Source organism: Asparagus officinalis, chromosome 8 (assembly GCF_001876935.1).
Source record: "Asparagus officinalis chromosome 8, Aspof.V1, whole genome shotgun sequence".
Lineage (NCBI taxonomy): Eukaryota > Viridiplantae > Streptophyta > Magnoliopsida > Asparagales > Asparagaceae > Asparagus > Asparagus officinalis.
The window spans coordinates 832,489-849,610 of record NC_033801.1 but is presented as its reverse complement, the minus strand read 5'-3'; the positions used below and the strand labels follow the sequence as shown (position 1 = coordinate 849,610).

Below are 17,122 nucleotides of genomic sequence, written 5' to 3'. Positions count from 1 at the left end.
AAGGAGTATATGCCCCTTAAATCATAGTAGTTGTAAAATACCCCTCGAATCTTAGTATTTGCGAAACTATCCATCAAGTCATCAATTTTGGGAGGAAATACCCTCAAAGCAATTAATCATTAACTTTATTATGCTAATTTATAATCGCAATTTAACAATTATCAACAAAATAGTCAACATCTTAGCATTAAGTTGATGATTTATTGATTTTAGGGGTATTTTTCGCACAGTTCATGATTTGAGGGGTAGGTTTACAAATGCTAAGAGTTTGGGGAATTTTTGTAATTACCCATAATTTTAAGGGTTATATATATGCAAATAACATTTTTTTTCAGTCGGCGATTTATATGAGGTATTTCCAATAATTCGGACACCTTTATTATTTCCAATTCTACATTCACCTGAAGTTGCACTCAAATTCATACCCACCCAATCCCATCCTCATGTCACCGTTCCCAAACCCTATTTCCCCCTTTCCTCTCTCCAATCTCCGCTTGGTTTCCTCAAATCAATGGCGGACTCCGACGCCGATGATCAGCTCCTCGCCGACTTCCTCGAATCCGAGATCCTCTCTGTCTCTTCTGCTGACAATGACCAAGTACCCTCTCGCGTTCTCTCTCTCTCTCTCTCTCGATAAGGGTCAGGTTTAGGGGTTTTTTCGATTTCTAATTCTGATTCAATCTCAGGATGAGAAACCACCGAAGAGGCTTAGGATCGAAGAAGGGAGCTCGAATCGTTCGAGTAGGATAGATAGTGGGAGCTTTTCGAAGATTCCTCCCGAGATTTTCCACCATATCTTCAAATTCCTCTCGTCTGAGGTATTGGATTGAGAAAAAGTTGCGGATTTTGTGATTTTTTGTGGGATTTTAGGGTTTGGTGATGAGTTTTGTTGATGTTGTTTGCAGGATCTAATCTCTTGCTCTCATGTCTGCCGGTTTATGAACTTTGCGGCCTCTGATGAGCGCCTCTGGCGACGGCTGTAAGATAAATTGCTTTTTTTTCCGTTGGAAATCTAGGGTTTCTGTTGATGCGCTTGACAAGTTGTGGAATTTGGAGTTTTTACTTTTTAAATAGATTTTTTTATAGAAGAAATTAGGGGATGTTAGTGGTCCTTTATTTTCAGAAATATTGCAATTGATTATATAATTGATGATTTTATTAAAGATCCAGAGAAAAATCTGATTTCATTATGAATTTTGATGGGATGCAGGTATTGCTTGAGGTGGGGCATGGCTTCGCCAACAGGGAAGCCACGAGAATGCGCTTGGAAGAAGCTTTATATTCAGGTGATTCACTAACTAAAAAAAAATTTACCTATATTTTTATAGCTACATCTACGTGTAGTTGGAAGAGTTACTTTGTTTAGCAACAATGAAATTCTTATTTTGGTGTAGGATTTTGATATGCCATTTTAATCTTTTATCATGGTTGAGATATGATAACAATTTCCTTAGCAAATCTTAGCGTCTTACCTATTTGTATGAACTCTTATTGTCTAGCGTAAGTTGAAATGTTGCTCGTTGGTTGCATGAGCATGGCTGAAAGGTTAAGTTGCACTTACCCACCGACTGGCTCTCATGATCGTGAGGCGCTCTCCTCATATTTGTTTTGACAATTATCTAGCGTGCATGGAGATGATATCAAGTTGTCAAACAAATATAATACTGGTTAAATTTTTTGTGGGGCTATTTTGGCTTCGTTTTTTTCGTGTAAGAAGCAAAGGTTATGTTGACGTGACTTATTGACACAATAAGTTCCAAGAAGTTGCTAGGGAGATAGCATTGACATAGCAAGAAGTGCTGTATCTATACAACTATACACATGGATGTGGATTCACCATCAAGTAGTCCACGATGTACATGCCTTTTTTGACTAACCTTGTTTGGTGAGCAAAATATTTGATCAATTGTAACAAAATATCCTCAAAGTGAGTTTTAAAGATGCCTCGACTCTGTATGAGGGAGGGACTTATTCTATTTTAAGTGCCACTATAATAAAGATAACATTTTAACTAGAATCCTATTATGTAGGACTTATTCTATTATAAGACCAGAAAATTTTGTCGACAATGTTTTAAAAAGCGAGTGCCCGCCTAGGCCTAGGTGGCTTTTATACTGTCCGCCTAGGTCTTCAAAGTATCTAGGGGAGCATTGGCCGCTTAAGCCGATTGCACCACATTAGTCTTGGTCGTGATTTCCTCCGCTATAACCTCCACTTCCTTTAACCTCCTCCATACTCTTCTAGCCTCCTTCACCAATTATGAACATCTCCACCTCCTCCAACCTTCAGCAAAATCTCATTCACCTTCACTTAAATATAGAAATAAATCTACCTGGGTGCTAGTCTGTCGCCTACCACTTTCTATAACATTGACATTTATTAATAATTATTATAGTTAAAAAATAAAAATAATAGGATAGTCATATAGGCCCCACTTAGAACTTAGACTTTCTACTTAGGCGCCAAGGCGCTTCTGCGTAGGCACCGGGTCCGACTTTTAGGCCATTTAGCGATTTTTGTAACCTTGGTTGTTGATAAAAGATTAGAACATGAACAAGAAGGAATTGAAGAGAAAACCATATGAAAATGCTTTGTGACCAACAAGTTTATTATAAAGATATGCAGTTGGCGTATGATCTTATTTAGTACATATGATGTTGTAATTAATTTTGGATTAGAAAATGGACAAAAATCATGGTTTCCATGAAAATCATGAATTTTGAAGTACACATACTTAATTTTGAAAGTGAAACGAACGAAAATTGTAAAAAATATAGGTTATAATACATGATTTTTGTATATTTTTGTTTGTTTCACTTCAATAGCAAATTTAGTTTTGCGACTTTCATGAACTTATAAGTTATAATAACCCACAATTTTTGTTCGTTATCATTCATTCGACCAAATGGAAAGTAATTATCAATACTTTCAATTTTGTGATATTGATGGGTTATAACACATGATTTTGGGAAATTTAGTTTGTTTCATCCCAATGAAAATTAATTACACTTATTTCAAAATTTACAAATTTTATGGGTTATAACTTATAATTTTTGTCAATTTTTATTTGTTTCGAGCCAATAACAATTATGTATGCATACTTCAAAGCCTATGAATCTTATGGTCTATTACCCACGAGTTTCAAAATTTGCAAATTTCAAGGGATAACCCATGATTTTTATCAATTTTTGTTTGTTTTGACCAAAATTTAGTTTCATTTAAAGAAAATCACGATTTTCATTGCCTATAACCAATGATTTTTTTAATTTTTAATTTTTTGACCTAAACTATAAATAAGTATGCTTATCTTAAAATTCATGAGTAGGCTTTAATCCACGAATTTTGATCTAATTGTAGCTAATTAGGCATACACTTCGAACTTCGCAATTTTCATAGGTACTACCCTTGATTTTTGTGTTTTTTCATTGGTTTATATCCAATGACAATAAATTATAGGTACTTAAAAAATTTATGATTTTTATGGGCTAACATACGATTTTTGATAGTTTTCGTTCGTTTTGACGCAATGACAAATTTGCATACTTCCAACTTCACAGTTTTCATTAATTAATTATAACCGACAATATTTGCTCGTTTTCGTTCGTCTCAACCTAATGGCAATTAGTCATGTGTACAAAAAAAATTCACGATTTTCATAGGTTATAATTATCGATTTTAATTTTTTTGTTAGTTTTGACCCATGGCCATTAAATCTTCTTTTATAAAAAATTGTAATTTTTATGAACGATGCACGATGTTTTTTTTTTTTTGACCCAACGACAAATAAGCATGTGTATTTTGAAATTCGTGATTTTCATGGGCTAGTCCATGATTTTTTGTCTAGTTTCTTCGTTTCGACCCAGTAGTAATTAATTTGTGAACTTCAATAGTTGAGATTTTGTGGGCTATAAATCATGATTTTTCCATTATTGTTCGTTTGACCGAATGATTATTATTATTTATTACCGAATTCACGATTTTGAAGGGTTATAACCCACGTTGTTGGTAATTTTTTCGCTTTGTCCCAATGGCAAATAATTATACATCTTTCAAAATTAGCTAGTTTCATGAAACAACCCACGATTTGTTTCAGTTTCTTTTTTGACCCAATGACACGTACGCAAACTTCAAAAATTCATGAATTTCATGGACTAGTCCATGATTTTTGTCAATTTTTGTTCGTTTCCCCAAATAGAAATTAATTTTGCAAACTTTAGTATTTATGAGTTTTGTGGGTTATCACCCATTATTTTTGTCCATTATCATTAATTTGACCAAATGACATTTAATTATGATTACTTTATTTGCAATTTTGATTGGTTATAACCCACAAATTTTGCTATTTTTGCTCGTTTCGTCCCAATGGAAAGTAATTATATGTATTTTAAAATTTGCGATTTTCATGGGTTTTAACTCACAATTTTAAATTTTATTTGTTTTGACCCAATGTTTATGTCAAAGAAAATCGTATATTTTTGAAGAACACATGTACTTGTCATTGGGTTGAAACGAACGAAAGTGAACAAAAAACGTTAGTTATAGCCCAAGAGAATTGCGAATTTTTACACAATATAGCTTAGGCAATTGCAAATTTTGAAATACATGCACTTAATTTCCACCAGGTTGAAACAAACGAAAATTGACAAATTGTGGGCTAAAAGCACATGAAAATCGCCAATTTTGGACTGCATGAATGAAAATTGACAAAAATCATTAGTTATAGCTCATGAAATTTGTGAATTTTAAAGTACACATACTTGACCGTCATTGGAGGATCTAACCAAATGAAACTTGACAAAAAATTGTGAGTTATAGTCCATGTAATCGCAAATTTTGAAGTATACTTAGTTTTCATTGGATCAAAAAGAATGAAAATGGACAAAAATCGCTGGTAGCCATCGAAAATGGTGCATGGGAGCTTCTTTTGCTAGTTAGTGTGTTAGATAACAGATGTATGCCATTTCCTCATTAAGTGGTTAATCGAGTGCAAAATACTGGTTCTACTAAGAATATGATTCGAAGTTTCTTTTATGTAATTTTTTTCATGCTGTGACCATAATTATCTGCTTTAACGCTATACTCTGTGCAGCGCGATCAAGAGGACATGATTGAATTTGTGAAGAACACCCCACCTGAGTTTAAGGAGTATTACATACAAATGCAGGAAGCAAAGAGAAGCCAGGCACCTCTGCTTTCACAGGTATACATCATCTTAATGCACTTTCTTCTTGTTGGATAAACTAATTGGTTATAGTCCAAAGCAATAACATCAATTTTGAACCTTCTCCTTTTCCTCTTTCTTTTTGGTGTATGTACATGTTTGTTCGCCCTCTTCTATGATTGGTGATAACCGTTACTTTTCAACGGATTATAATCATCTTGTCATGAAGATAAGTGATGATCGAGTTATTCTTGACAAAACAATTGGTGATCAAGTTTCTATTTGGAAAAGAAGCAGAGGCTTCACTGATGAGGTGGTGACTGGTCATGTTTGCTCTGGCCATACATGCTCTTACACACAAATTGGTGATGTTTTTCTCTGTGAGAAGACTGGTCGAGTGCATGGTAGGAACAGTGCCTTCACTATGATGTCATTGACATTAGACTTCCTCAAGTAATTCTTGTTCCCGTGTTTTTGCAGTGTGTGATGATACTTGCCGGGAATCTGTTTTGGATCAATCCAGTGGACTATTGGTTTGCACGGTATCTGGTCAATGTTTTGACAGGTGGCTTGCTCCTGAAGAGGAATCAGATACTGTGAGTAATAACAGCTCCAGTGTAAAATTCCTTTATGACTATTTTCTTGTATAGTTTCTTGATGGTTGAATGAGAGCAGTTTCCTATGTAATGTTGTAGACCTTCTTCACAGTTTAGCTCAGTCACCATTATGTCTCTTTTATGATGTTCTGGTACTTTCTTGTGCTTTGAGAATTTGGACTCATAATGAGGACTCAACATAACACTCTCATGAAATAGGTGAAATAGCATCTCTATAGGGACTATACTGAATTTAAATAAGCAACATTCTATTGTTGTGGAGTGCTGTGGGGCTGTTTGTTGTTAATATCTCCTCCTGTTATGAGCTTCTCGCTTATCTGACACCAGCTTTGTTAAATTTACAGGAGCAACAGCAAGCTGAAGGTGGTGTCACCGATGAGGTAGAGCCTTTCATGGGCTCCGGGCGAATTGGTACCATTACTATATACTATATCCTGGTATTTTGTTAGTTACTTAGCTTTGTTCAAGTATCGATCCTTACTTATTTTTGGATTAGCACGTGCGTTTCTGGTGGGCTACAACTGTGCTGATGAGAAGGAGCTTGAAGCTGCGATAAGGTTTGGTTGATCTCAAGGCTTTTGTTTTCATGGGTCTGCAGATATTAGGTGATGATGAGAAACCTGTGGAGGGTTGATCTTCAGACAAGCCATATGAGTTCCATCACTGCATTGCCCTATAATTCAAGGAGCTTGTTGTTGTGTAGTTTGGCTGAAAGAATGTAAGTGATCATGGGGGCAGGTGTCGCTGACTATACCCGTGTATTAATCACGGGCAGTGGTATCTTCTTAAGTCATTTCTTTTACGAAACTTTACTAATTAGCAAGCTTTTTGATATAAATTTGGTGTGCTGGTAGAGTTCGTTTCTGCGTTTTGCTCCTGTTTATGTGAACACGCAACCTGCACGTTATGTGAACGGAAGAGGAGAGACTGGAAATGTCAGAAAATCCGAATTTTTTTAATGGGTTGAACTCGTTGCTAAGTAAACGGGCACTTGTAGCAGAAAGCGGAATCCAAATACCGTTGCTTTTTTTAATCTATATACACAAATGGGAGTGGAAAAAAGAGTTGTTGGGTTCCTTTTGCCTTTAAAATTCGAATGTAAAAGGGAGCTATTTTTGTATCCAGATACTATGGCTTTGCCAACACGTGGTTGAAACAACTAAAATTGACTAAAAATGGAGGGTTATAGTACATGAAATTTTGAATTTTAGTTTTTACAAAATTATTTCCCAATTAATCAAGAAGACTAATCAATTGTAGCTCACAAAATCCTGAACTTTGGTCTTCTCGACATTATTTGCCGGCAAGTCAAGTCGAAAAGATTAAAATAGCCATAAATTTTGGGATATAACTCACAAAATCATTAATTTGGACCTATGCGAAATTATTTGTTGACAGGTCGAAATGACTAAAGATGACCAAAATCGTCATCTAAATCTCACGAAATCGTGAATTTTCGTCTCAGTGAAATTCTTTGCTAGCAAGTTGAAATGATAAAAAATGACCATAAATCATGAATTATAGCCTACGAAATTATTTTCTGCCTAGTCAAAACAATTAAAATGGCCAAAAATCTCGGGTTATAGCTCATGAAATCTTTAATTTTGCATCCCCAGAATTATTTGTCAGCAACCCGAAATGACTAAAAATGGGTAAAATCGTGAGTTATAAATCGTGAATTTTAGCATCAACAGAATTATTTACCAACTAGACAAAACAATTAAAATTGGCTAAAAATTGGTCAAAACAAATAAAATGGCTAAAATTTATGGGTTATAGCTCATCAAATCGTGAATTTTTCAGTCTACAAAATTATTTGCCAACTAGTCAAAACGGTTAAAATAGCTCAAAATTGTAGGTCATAGCCCATGAAATTGTGAATTTTGCCTTTTGCAAGATTATTTCCAATTGGTCGAAACAATTAAAACTGACCAAATTGTGGGATATGACTCATGAAATTGTGAATTTTGGCTTTCACAAAATAATTTTTCAATAGGTTGAAACAACTAAAAATGGTCAAAAAAATCAAGGGTTTATAACTTACGAAATCATGAACTTTAGCCACCAAAGAGTTGTTTGCCAACTGATCGAAACAACTAAATTTGGCCAAATTTTGAGGTATATAGCTCACAAATTCTTGAATTTTATCTTTTGAAAATTACTTGCCAACTAGTCAAAATGATAAAAAATGGCCAAACATCATGGGTTATAGCTCGTGAAATTATGAATTTTGGTTTTTCCAAAATTATTTGTCAACAGTTCAAAATGATTAAAAATAGTCATAAATCATGGGTTATAGCTTATAGAATATTTAATTTTGACCTCCGGGGAATTATTTGCCAACGGGACAAGTTGACTCAAAATTGTCAAAAATCATTAGCAATATCTCCAGAAATCGTGAATTTTAGCTTTCACGAAATTATATGCCAACAATCAAAACAACTAAAAATCGCCAAAAATCAAAGGTTATAGCTTATAAAATTATGAATTTTCTTCTCCCAAGAACTATTTGTCAGCATGTCGAAAGGTTTAAAAATGACCAAAAAACGTGCATTATAGCTCACGCATTGTGAAGTTTAGCATCTGCAGAATTATTTACCAACTAGTCAAAACAACTAAAATGTCCAAAAATCTTTGGTTGTGGCACACGAAATCATGAATTTTGGCCTTTACAAAATTATTAGCCAGAGTCAAAATGACTAAAAACGGTAAAAAATCGTGGACTATAGCTCACAAATAATAAAATTTGACCTTCATGGAATTCTTTGTCAGTAGGTTGAAACAACAAAAAAAGTCATAAATCATGGATTTCGTGAGTTATAAATCGTGAATTTTACCTCCAAAAATCATGAATTTTACCTCCAAAAAAGCTCATGAAATCATGAATTTTACCTCCAAAAATTATTAGTCATCGGGTTAAAATGGCTAAAAATGAAAAAAAAAATCTTGAGTAATAACCCACGAAATCTTGAATTTTGGCCAGCAAAGAATTATTTGCCAACAATTTGAAATCAATAATAATCGCCTAAAAATCATAGGTTACATCTGTTTCGGGTTCTTTTGGATTGTAATTGACACATATTACAACAAATGAAAATATAATGAAACAAAGGAAATTTTATTTTTTCCTTGGGGTTCGTTTCCTTGTGCCGGTGTAGCGTCGATCTTGTACTCTGTTGACTTGCCGACTAAGACGATGGGTCTTTTTGCTGTTGATGAAGATCGGATTGCTTAGAAGCTAACTCAGTGCTTTCTTAGCAATACTTCTCAACAGAAGAGAAAATGTATGCTTCTGCGTATATATCTTTGCGCCGCGTCTGTGTATATATCTCTTTGTGTCTCAGTGTCTGTGTGTCTCATGTGGATGATCTCCTCTCCTTTTGTAGGCTAAAAGAGAGAGTTAATGGTCCCCTTAATTGTGGATTAAGTGACCATTAAAGTATGAGTTAGCGGGGAGCGGTTATCCCCCGAAAATAGCTCTGAAAAGGCTATTTGGGCGAATTTCGCGAGCTGGGCGAAGTCCGCTGAAGACGTGGGCGAAGGTTGCTTAAGACATGGGTGACTTACTCCATGTGGGTGAAGTTCGTTAGTTGGCGAACTTTGCCTACGAGTTTGAATGTAGCTCAAAATTCGACTTTATGCTTGGCCGACTGATGACGCCATTCAGCTTGATGTGAGGCTGGTTACGGAGGTCGACTCGTGTTTGACCTGGTTGGGTCGATATGAGTTGTTTGGCGAGGTTCGCTGCAGCTTGTTGATTTTGAGCTTGACTTTGCGCCCATTCGAGGTAATTAGCCCATGTGCGTTCACTTCTTGGATCCTCAGTGAAAATATGTATTGACCGTTTACAACGTCTCATGAAATCATGAATTTTGACATCCGCAAAACTATTGGCCAATTAGTTTAGGTTATCGCTCCCGAGATAGTGAATTTTATAGTCTCCGCAAAATATTTGTCAAGTGGAAATGACTAAAAATAACCATAAAGTATAAGTCGAAACGACTAAAAATGGCTAAAAATCATAGGTTATACCTCATGAAATCATAAATTTTGGTCTCCTCAAAACTATTGACTAACCGGCTTTGGTTATAACTCCCAAAATTATGAATTTTGACCTCCATAAAACTATTTACCAACACGTCGAAATGACTAAAAATAGCCATAAAATCGTAAATCGCTTAGAAAATCGTGATTTTTAGCCTCTGCGCAATTATTTGCTAATAAGTCTAAATGACTAAAAATGCCCCAAAACCATGGGTTTTATCTCATAAAGTCGTATATTTTAGTCTCTACAGAATTATTTGCTAACAAGTCGAACGATTAAAAATGGCCAAAAAATATGGGTTATAGCTCATAAAATCGTGAATTTTAGCCTCCACAAAATTATTTGCCAACTGGTCCAAATGAGAAAAACTGTAAAATTTTGTGGGTTACTGCTCACAAAATCGTGAAGTTTGGCCTAACACGATTATTTTTCATCAAGACAAAACTATTAAAAATGGCCAAAATTGGTAGGTAGCCCACGAAATCTTCAATTGCCCTCCACGAAATTATTTGCCTATTGGTCGAAACAATTAAAAATTGCCAAAAATCATAGTTTATAACCCATTTAATTGTGAATTTTATCCTTAGCAAAATTATTTGTCAACTAGTCGAAACAATAAAAATGAATAACAATCGTGGGTTATAGCTAACAAAATTATAAATTTTAGCATAGCCGAAATTATTCGCCAACGTGTCAAAACGACTAAATATGGTCATAAATTAAGAGTTATACCTCACGGAATCATTATTTTTTATCCTCACAAAATATTTGCTAAAAGGTTGAAATGACCAAAAAAACTCAAAATTCATGGGCTATCCTTCATAAAATTATGCATTTTGACCTCCACGAAATTATTTGCCAACTGATCAAAACAACTAAAAATGGCAAAAGTCATGGATTATTAGCGCATAAAATCGTGAATTTTGAAATCTAGAAAATCCTTTGCCAATGGTTCGAATGATAAAAAATGATCAAAAATCGTGGACTATAGCTCACGAAATAGTAAATTTTAACCACCACAAAATTGTTTGACAATGGGTTAGAATAATTAAAATGATCAAATTGTAGGTTATAGCTTAAAAAATCGTCAATTTTGACGACCACAAATAATTTGACAATAGGTTCAAACGACTAAAAACGATCAAAATCGTGTGTTCTAACCCACGAAATCATAAAATTTGTTCTCAGCAAAATTATTTTCTAATAGGTTGAAATGACAAAAAGGGCCAATCATCATGAGTTATATTTTATGAAATCGTAAATTTTGACCACCATGAAATTATTTGACAATTGATCAAAACGACCAAAAATCATTATCTATATATCACGAAATTGTAAATTTTGGCCTCCGTGAAGCACCAAGTAAGTGGAAACAACTGCAAATGGCCAAAAGTCGTGGATTGTAGCTCATAAAATCATGGATTTTTCCTCCTAAAAATTATTTGATAGCAGGTCAAAAAGACTACAACTAGTCAAAATTTAGTGGTTTTAGCTCACGAAATTGTGAATTTTGACCTATATAAAAATATTTGCCTACAAGTCAAAATGACTAAAAATAGCCAAAATCATAGGTTATATATAGCTCACAAAATCATGAATTTTGACATACGCGGAATTATTTAGCAATTGATCGAAATGACTAGAAATGGCCAAAAATCATGAAGTATAGCTTATAAAATCATAAATTTTAGCCTACACAAACTTATTTGTTAACTAGTCCAAATGATTAAAAATGGAAAAAAGTCGTGGGGTACAAATCACAAAATTGTGAATTTTAACTTCTACACAATTACTTGCCAACGAGCTGCAACACCTACAAATGTCCACAAATAGTAGGTTATAGCTCACGAACTCTTCACAACTAAAGAAGACCAAAAATCGTGGATTATAGCTCGCTTAGTTGTAAATTTTGATCTTAAAATTTTATTTGTCAACTTGTCGAAATAACTATAAATAGCCAAAAATCGCGATGCATAGCTCACGAAATCACGAATTTCAGTCTCCGCAAAATTATTTGCCTACTGATCGAAACGACTAAATATGATCATAAATAATAGATTATAGTCCATTAAATCTTAAATTTTGACATGTGCACAATTATTTGCCAACGAGTACTAAAAATGATAAAAAAATCATGGGTTAATAGCCCATGAAATTGTAAATATTGACATGTGTGGAATTATTTGCCAACGGCGAAACGAACAAAAATGACAAAAAAATCGTGGGTTCTAGCCCATGAAATCGTAAATTTTAAACTCTGCAAAATTATTTTCTCATAGGTCGAAATAACTAAAAATTACCAATAATCGTAAATTGTTGCTAATTAAATCGTGAACTTTAATCATCGCAAAATTATTTGCCAATTGGTCGAACCCACTAAAAATGACAAAGATCATGGGTTAGAACTCACGAAATCATGAAGTTTAATTTTGGCAAAATTATTAGCGAACGGGTAGATATCTCCATCCAACAGAATTATGATACTGGCATCTCATGAACAGTTTGTTGTTCACACGTCTTCTTAGATTTACGCAATTTTCCGGAAGAGGATGGATTAAGATATAGACCCTTGACCCTTTCAAGATATGTGGCACTCTTCAAGACTAACAATAGGCGTACAAACTGGTTGGCCCTTTCAAGATATTGTGTCAAAAATGCTGCAACTTCAGGTTCAGAAAAAGAAAATGGAGAATCACAAAGTTCATATGGTTGTCCAAGAAATGTCAGTAGCCATCCTAACGCGCTTAGAAACACTTCTTTTCTAGATAAATTTCGCTCAAACTGGTAAATAAACAGCAATGACTCACTTCCTGACTCTGTACACACGTAACTAATATTGACTCTTTCAAGCAAAACATCAAAATCAACAACATCAAAGGTTTTATCTCAGAGTTTCAGGTTTGGCAATCCTACCAATTCCATTCAATTCTTTAAGGGCTAGCTCCTCGCCTTGTTAACCACTATCATATCCTTTCAAGAAAAACTAAAAAGACAAAATAAAAATGAAAGGTACAGATGTTACCTTAAGAGATTTGTAGTCAATTCTACTGGTATATAGAATAATTACTGCAGTTGACTGAGGAGGCTGAATTTGACATCTTGAGGTTTCACAGTCGTAGTTTACGGTGGCTGTCAAAGGTGAGCAATTACTAAGAAAATATACATTCAGAAAGTATATAATGATTTCAGTGGACACAATAAAGCTTACTCCCACACCGCAACAATCCACATAAACACGAGATGCACTGTGCAAAACCAAATGCTATTACAAGGATTATTGACAGGTGAGATGTAACTGAACAAAACGCTACGACCTGAACAATGGAAGTTCATCTGATCCTAGATAATGCATTCATCCTGGTTGAAATAAAACGATAATAAATTACGGGAGCAGACACAAATAAATGATAGTTGGGGTTTGGTTAAAGGCCTAAATTGATCTAATCAGATTGAATAATACACAACACAATATTGGTGGCTTATAAAGAAAAATGTTAAATAACCATATCAATAGCAGCAAGAGACCTTTACCTCTTTTATTAAGTTACTTGTCATTAGGTCAAAACAAATGTAAATGGACAAAAATTGTAGGCCCATAAAAGTCAACAATTTTAAAGAATACATAATTAATTGTCATTGGATTGAAATGAACAAAAAAATATTGGGTTGAAACTAACGAAAATAGACAAAAATCGTGGGTTAGAACACATGAGAATATCAAATTTTTAAAAAGGCATACTTAATTTTCATTGGGTCAAAACAAGAGAAAATGGAAAAAAGAAGCATGAGTATAGCCCACGAAAAGCGTAAATTTTGAAGTACGTTTACTTAACTATCATGGATTGAAAAGAACAAAAGTTAAGAAAATTTATGCGTTATATAGACCATGAAAATCACGAATCTTCAAGTACATATAACAAATTGTCATTGGATCGAAATGGATAAAAATAGTCAAAATATCACAGATCTAATTGTGAGTGGATCGAAACGAATGAAAATGAACAAAAATCATGGGTTATAACCAATGAAATTGCGAGTTTTTAAATACTCGAAATTAATTGTTATCGGATCGAAATAAACAAAAATAGATTAAAATTGCAGGTTATACTCAATGAAATTGTAAATTTTAAGCGCACAAATGAAAATGGTCAAAAATGGAGAGGTTTAGCTCAGGAAAATCGTAAATTTTAAAGTACACATACTTAATTGTCACGAGGTCGAAATACATCAAAATAGTCTAACATATCACATTTAAATGCAATTTGGTCAAACCAAACAAAAATGAACAACATCATAGCTAATATAGCCCATGAAAATCATGAATTTCAAATTACGTAAACTTAATTGCTATTGGATAAAAACGAACGGAAATAAAAAAATTGTGAATTATAACCCATGGAAATCGCATACTTAATTGTCATAGGTCAACAAGAATGAAAATGGACAAAAATCATAAGTTAGCCCATTAAATCGTATATTTTAAAGTACGCATAATTAATTGATATAGATATTGAAAAATAAAAAATAAGTAAAAAAGCGTGAAAATCGCGAGTTATAACTCATGAAAATCACCTTTTTATGTGTGCATATATAAATGCCATTAGGTTTCAAAACAAATAAAAATGAACCAAAGTCGTGGATTATAGATCATGAATGCACAAATTTTAAATTACGCGTACTTAATTGACATTGGATAAAGATAAATGAAAAGCGATAAAATTTGTAGGTTATAGCCCATGTAATCTCGAATTGGAAAGTACGCGTACTTAATTATCATTGAGTTAAAACAGACAAAATGAACAAAAATTATAGTACATGGAAATCATAAATTTTGAAGTACACATGTTTGATTGTCACTGGATCAAAAACAAAGAAAGTGATAAAAAATCATAGTATGGCCTATGAATATCACAAATTTTTAAGTACGCATACTTAATTGATATTTGGCCGAATCAAACAAAATGAATAAAAATCATTGTTATAGTCTATGAAAATCATAAAATTTGAATTACGCTATCTAATTGTTATTGGATTGAATATAACAAAACTGAAGAAAAAGTGGCTTATAGCCCATGAAAATCGTGAATCTTAAAGTACGCATGACAAATTACAATTAGGTGAGAATGAATGAAAACAATTAAAAATATCACATAATTAATCGCCATTGGGTCGAAACAAACAAAAATAGACAAAATCATGAGTTATAGTTCATAAAGATTATAAACTTTGACGTAAACATACGTAATTGCCATTGGATCAAAATGAACGAAAATAGAAAAAAAATCATGAGTTATTACTCATTAAATCGTAAAATTTTGAAGTACACATATTTAATTGCCAATGGATTGAAAATATCAAGAGTGAATAAAAAAACGTGGGGTTACAATCTATGAAAATTCTTAATTTTTAAGTACGCATACTTAATTGTTGTTGGGTCAAAACAAAGGAAAAGGAATAGAAATCATAGGTTATAACCAATAAAATCGCGAATTTTAAAATACACATTTAATTTCCAATAGGTCAAAATAAACAAAAATAAACAAAAATCGTGGGTTATATAGCCCATGAAACAACGAATTTTAAAATACAAGAATGTAGATGGACAAATATCGTGGGATTAAGCTAATGAAAATCATGAATTTTGAAGTATACATACTTAATTGTTATTTGATCGAAATGAATGAAAAAAGTCAAAAAATATCGCTTATTGAATTGCAATTTGGTCAAACAGAACAAAAATTGGCAAAATCATGAGTAACATAGTCCACAAAAGTTAAGAATGTTGAAGTATGCAAGCTTAGTTGTCATTGAATAGCAATTAACGAAATGGGAAAAAATCATGGGTTATAATTCATGAAATCGTAAATTTTAAAATACACACACTTAATTGTCATCGGATTGCAAAGAACAAAAGTAAAAAAATCTCATGGATTAACCTATGAAATCGCGAATTTTTAAGTACACATTTAATTGTCATTGGGGTCAAAACGAATGAAAATAAATAAAAATCATGTTAGTTTACGTAAACGCGAATTTGAAATGCGAGTACCTAATTATCATGGGAAGAATAAACAAGAACTGACAAAAATTATAGGTTGTAGCTCATGTTAATAACAAATTTGCATATTTAATTGTTATTGGGTCTAAGCAAACAAAAAAAAAAAAACAAAAAACATGGATCCATGAAAATCATGAATTTTAAAGTACACGTACTTCTATGTCATTGAATCGAAAAGAACGAAAGTGAACAAAAATCATGGGTGCCTATGAAAATCGATAATTTTTTAATATGCAATACTTGGAATTGGTCGAAATGAACGAAAATGAACAAAAATTATGGGTGTAGCCAAGGATACCCCAACTCAGCAACTCTTGGGCCTCACCCATGTCCGGCACGTACTCTAGGGCCTCACCCATGTCCGACACGTGTCGGGTGCGGACACTCCATAGATACGACATGTATATTTTCTTTTAGGCTGTTTTCTCCCTTCTTTTGGGTTCTTTTGGATACTGGGTTAAAACCTAAAGCAGTAATTAGTTTAGTATTTTTAAACTTTAGGGTTTTCTGATATTGAGATCTAATTGACATATCAATTGAGTTTCTCCCTTTTCTTCAATGAGATAATCTTTAGGGTTTTCTGATTTTGAGATCTAATTGACATGTCAATTGAGTTTCTCCCTTTTCTTCGATGAGCTGAGATTTCTAATCTATTTATGGGTTTTCAATTTAAACTCTAACTAAAATATCTAATTTGCTGCTTGCCTATGTGTCTAATGTGTAATTTAACTGTTCTTTCTTTGTTTTAGATTTCTAATTACTGACAACTATTATTCTGTGCAGTTGTTATTATTTACTATCAATGAGTTTTTTCTGTCCATGGATCCTATCTTTTACAAATTTACCATGTCTCGTGTCTGTATTTGTGTCCGCACTCATGCCCACACCTGAATCTATGCAACCTAGGCGATAGCATATGAAATCGCGAATTTTGAAATATGGGTACTTAACTGTCATTGGGTCAAAAGGAACGAAATAGACAAAAAACGTGAATTAAATCTCATGAAAATCACGAATTTTAAAATAATCATAATTAATTGTCATTGGATCCTAATGAACAAAGATGGACAAAAGATCATTGGTTATGGCTCATAAAATTGCTTATTTTGAAATGCGTCTAATTATCTGGTATTAGGTCAAAACAAACGAAAATGACCCAAATCGCGAATTTTGAAATACAGTTACCTAATTGCTATGGGTCAAAATCGAGCGAAATTGGATAAAAATCATGTGTTAGGTCA

At 33.3% G+C, this 17,122-nt stretch overlaps 1 protein-coding gene across 1 annotated transcript; it reads left to right on the top strand.

Moving 5' to 3' along the window:
* On the top strand, positions 416–6,815 carry LOC109822420 (F-box protein SKIP31). The gene is made up of 9 exons (XM_020388612.1): positions 416–598; positions 687–818; positions 906–979; positions 1,211–1,286; positions 5,090–5,200; positions 5,391–5,565; positions 5,642–5,757; positions 6,123–6,189; positions 6,275–6,815. The coding sequence occupies exons 1-9, from the start codon at positions 512–514 to the stop codon at positions 6,343–6,345; spliced, it is 909 nt and encodes a 302-aa protein (XP_020244201.1). The 5' UTR covers positions 416–511; the 3' UTR covers positions 6,346–6,815.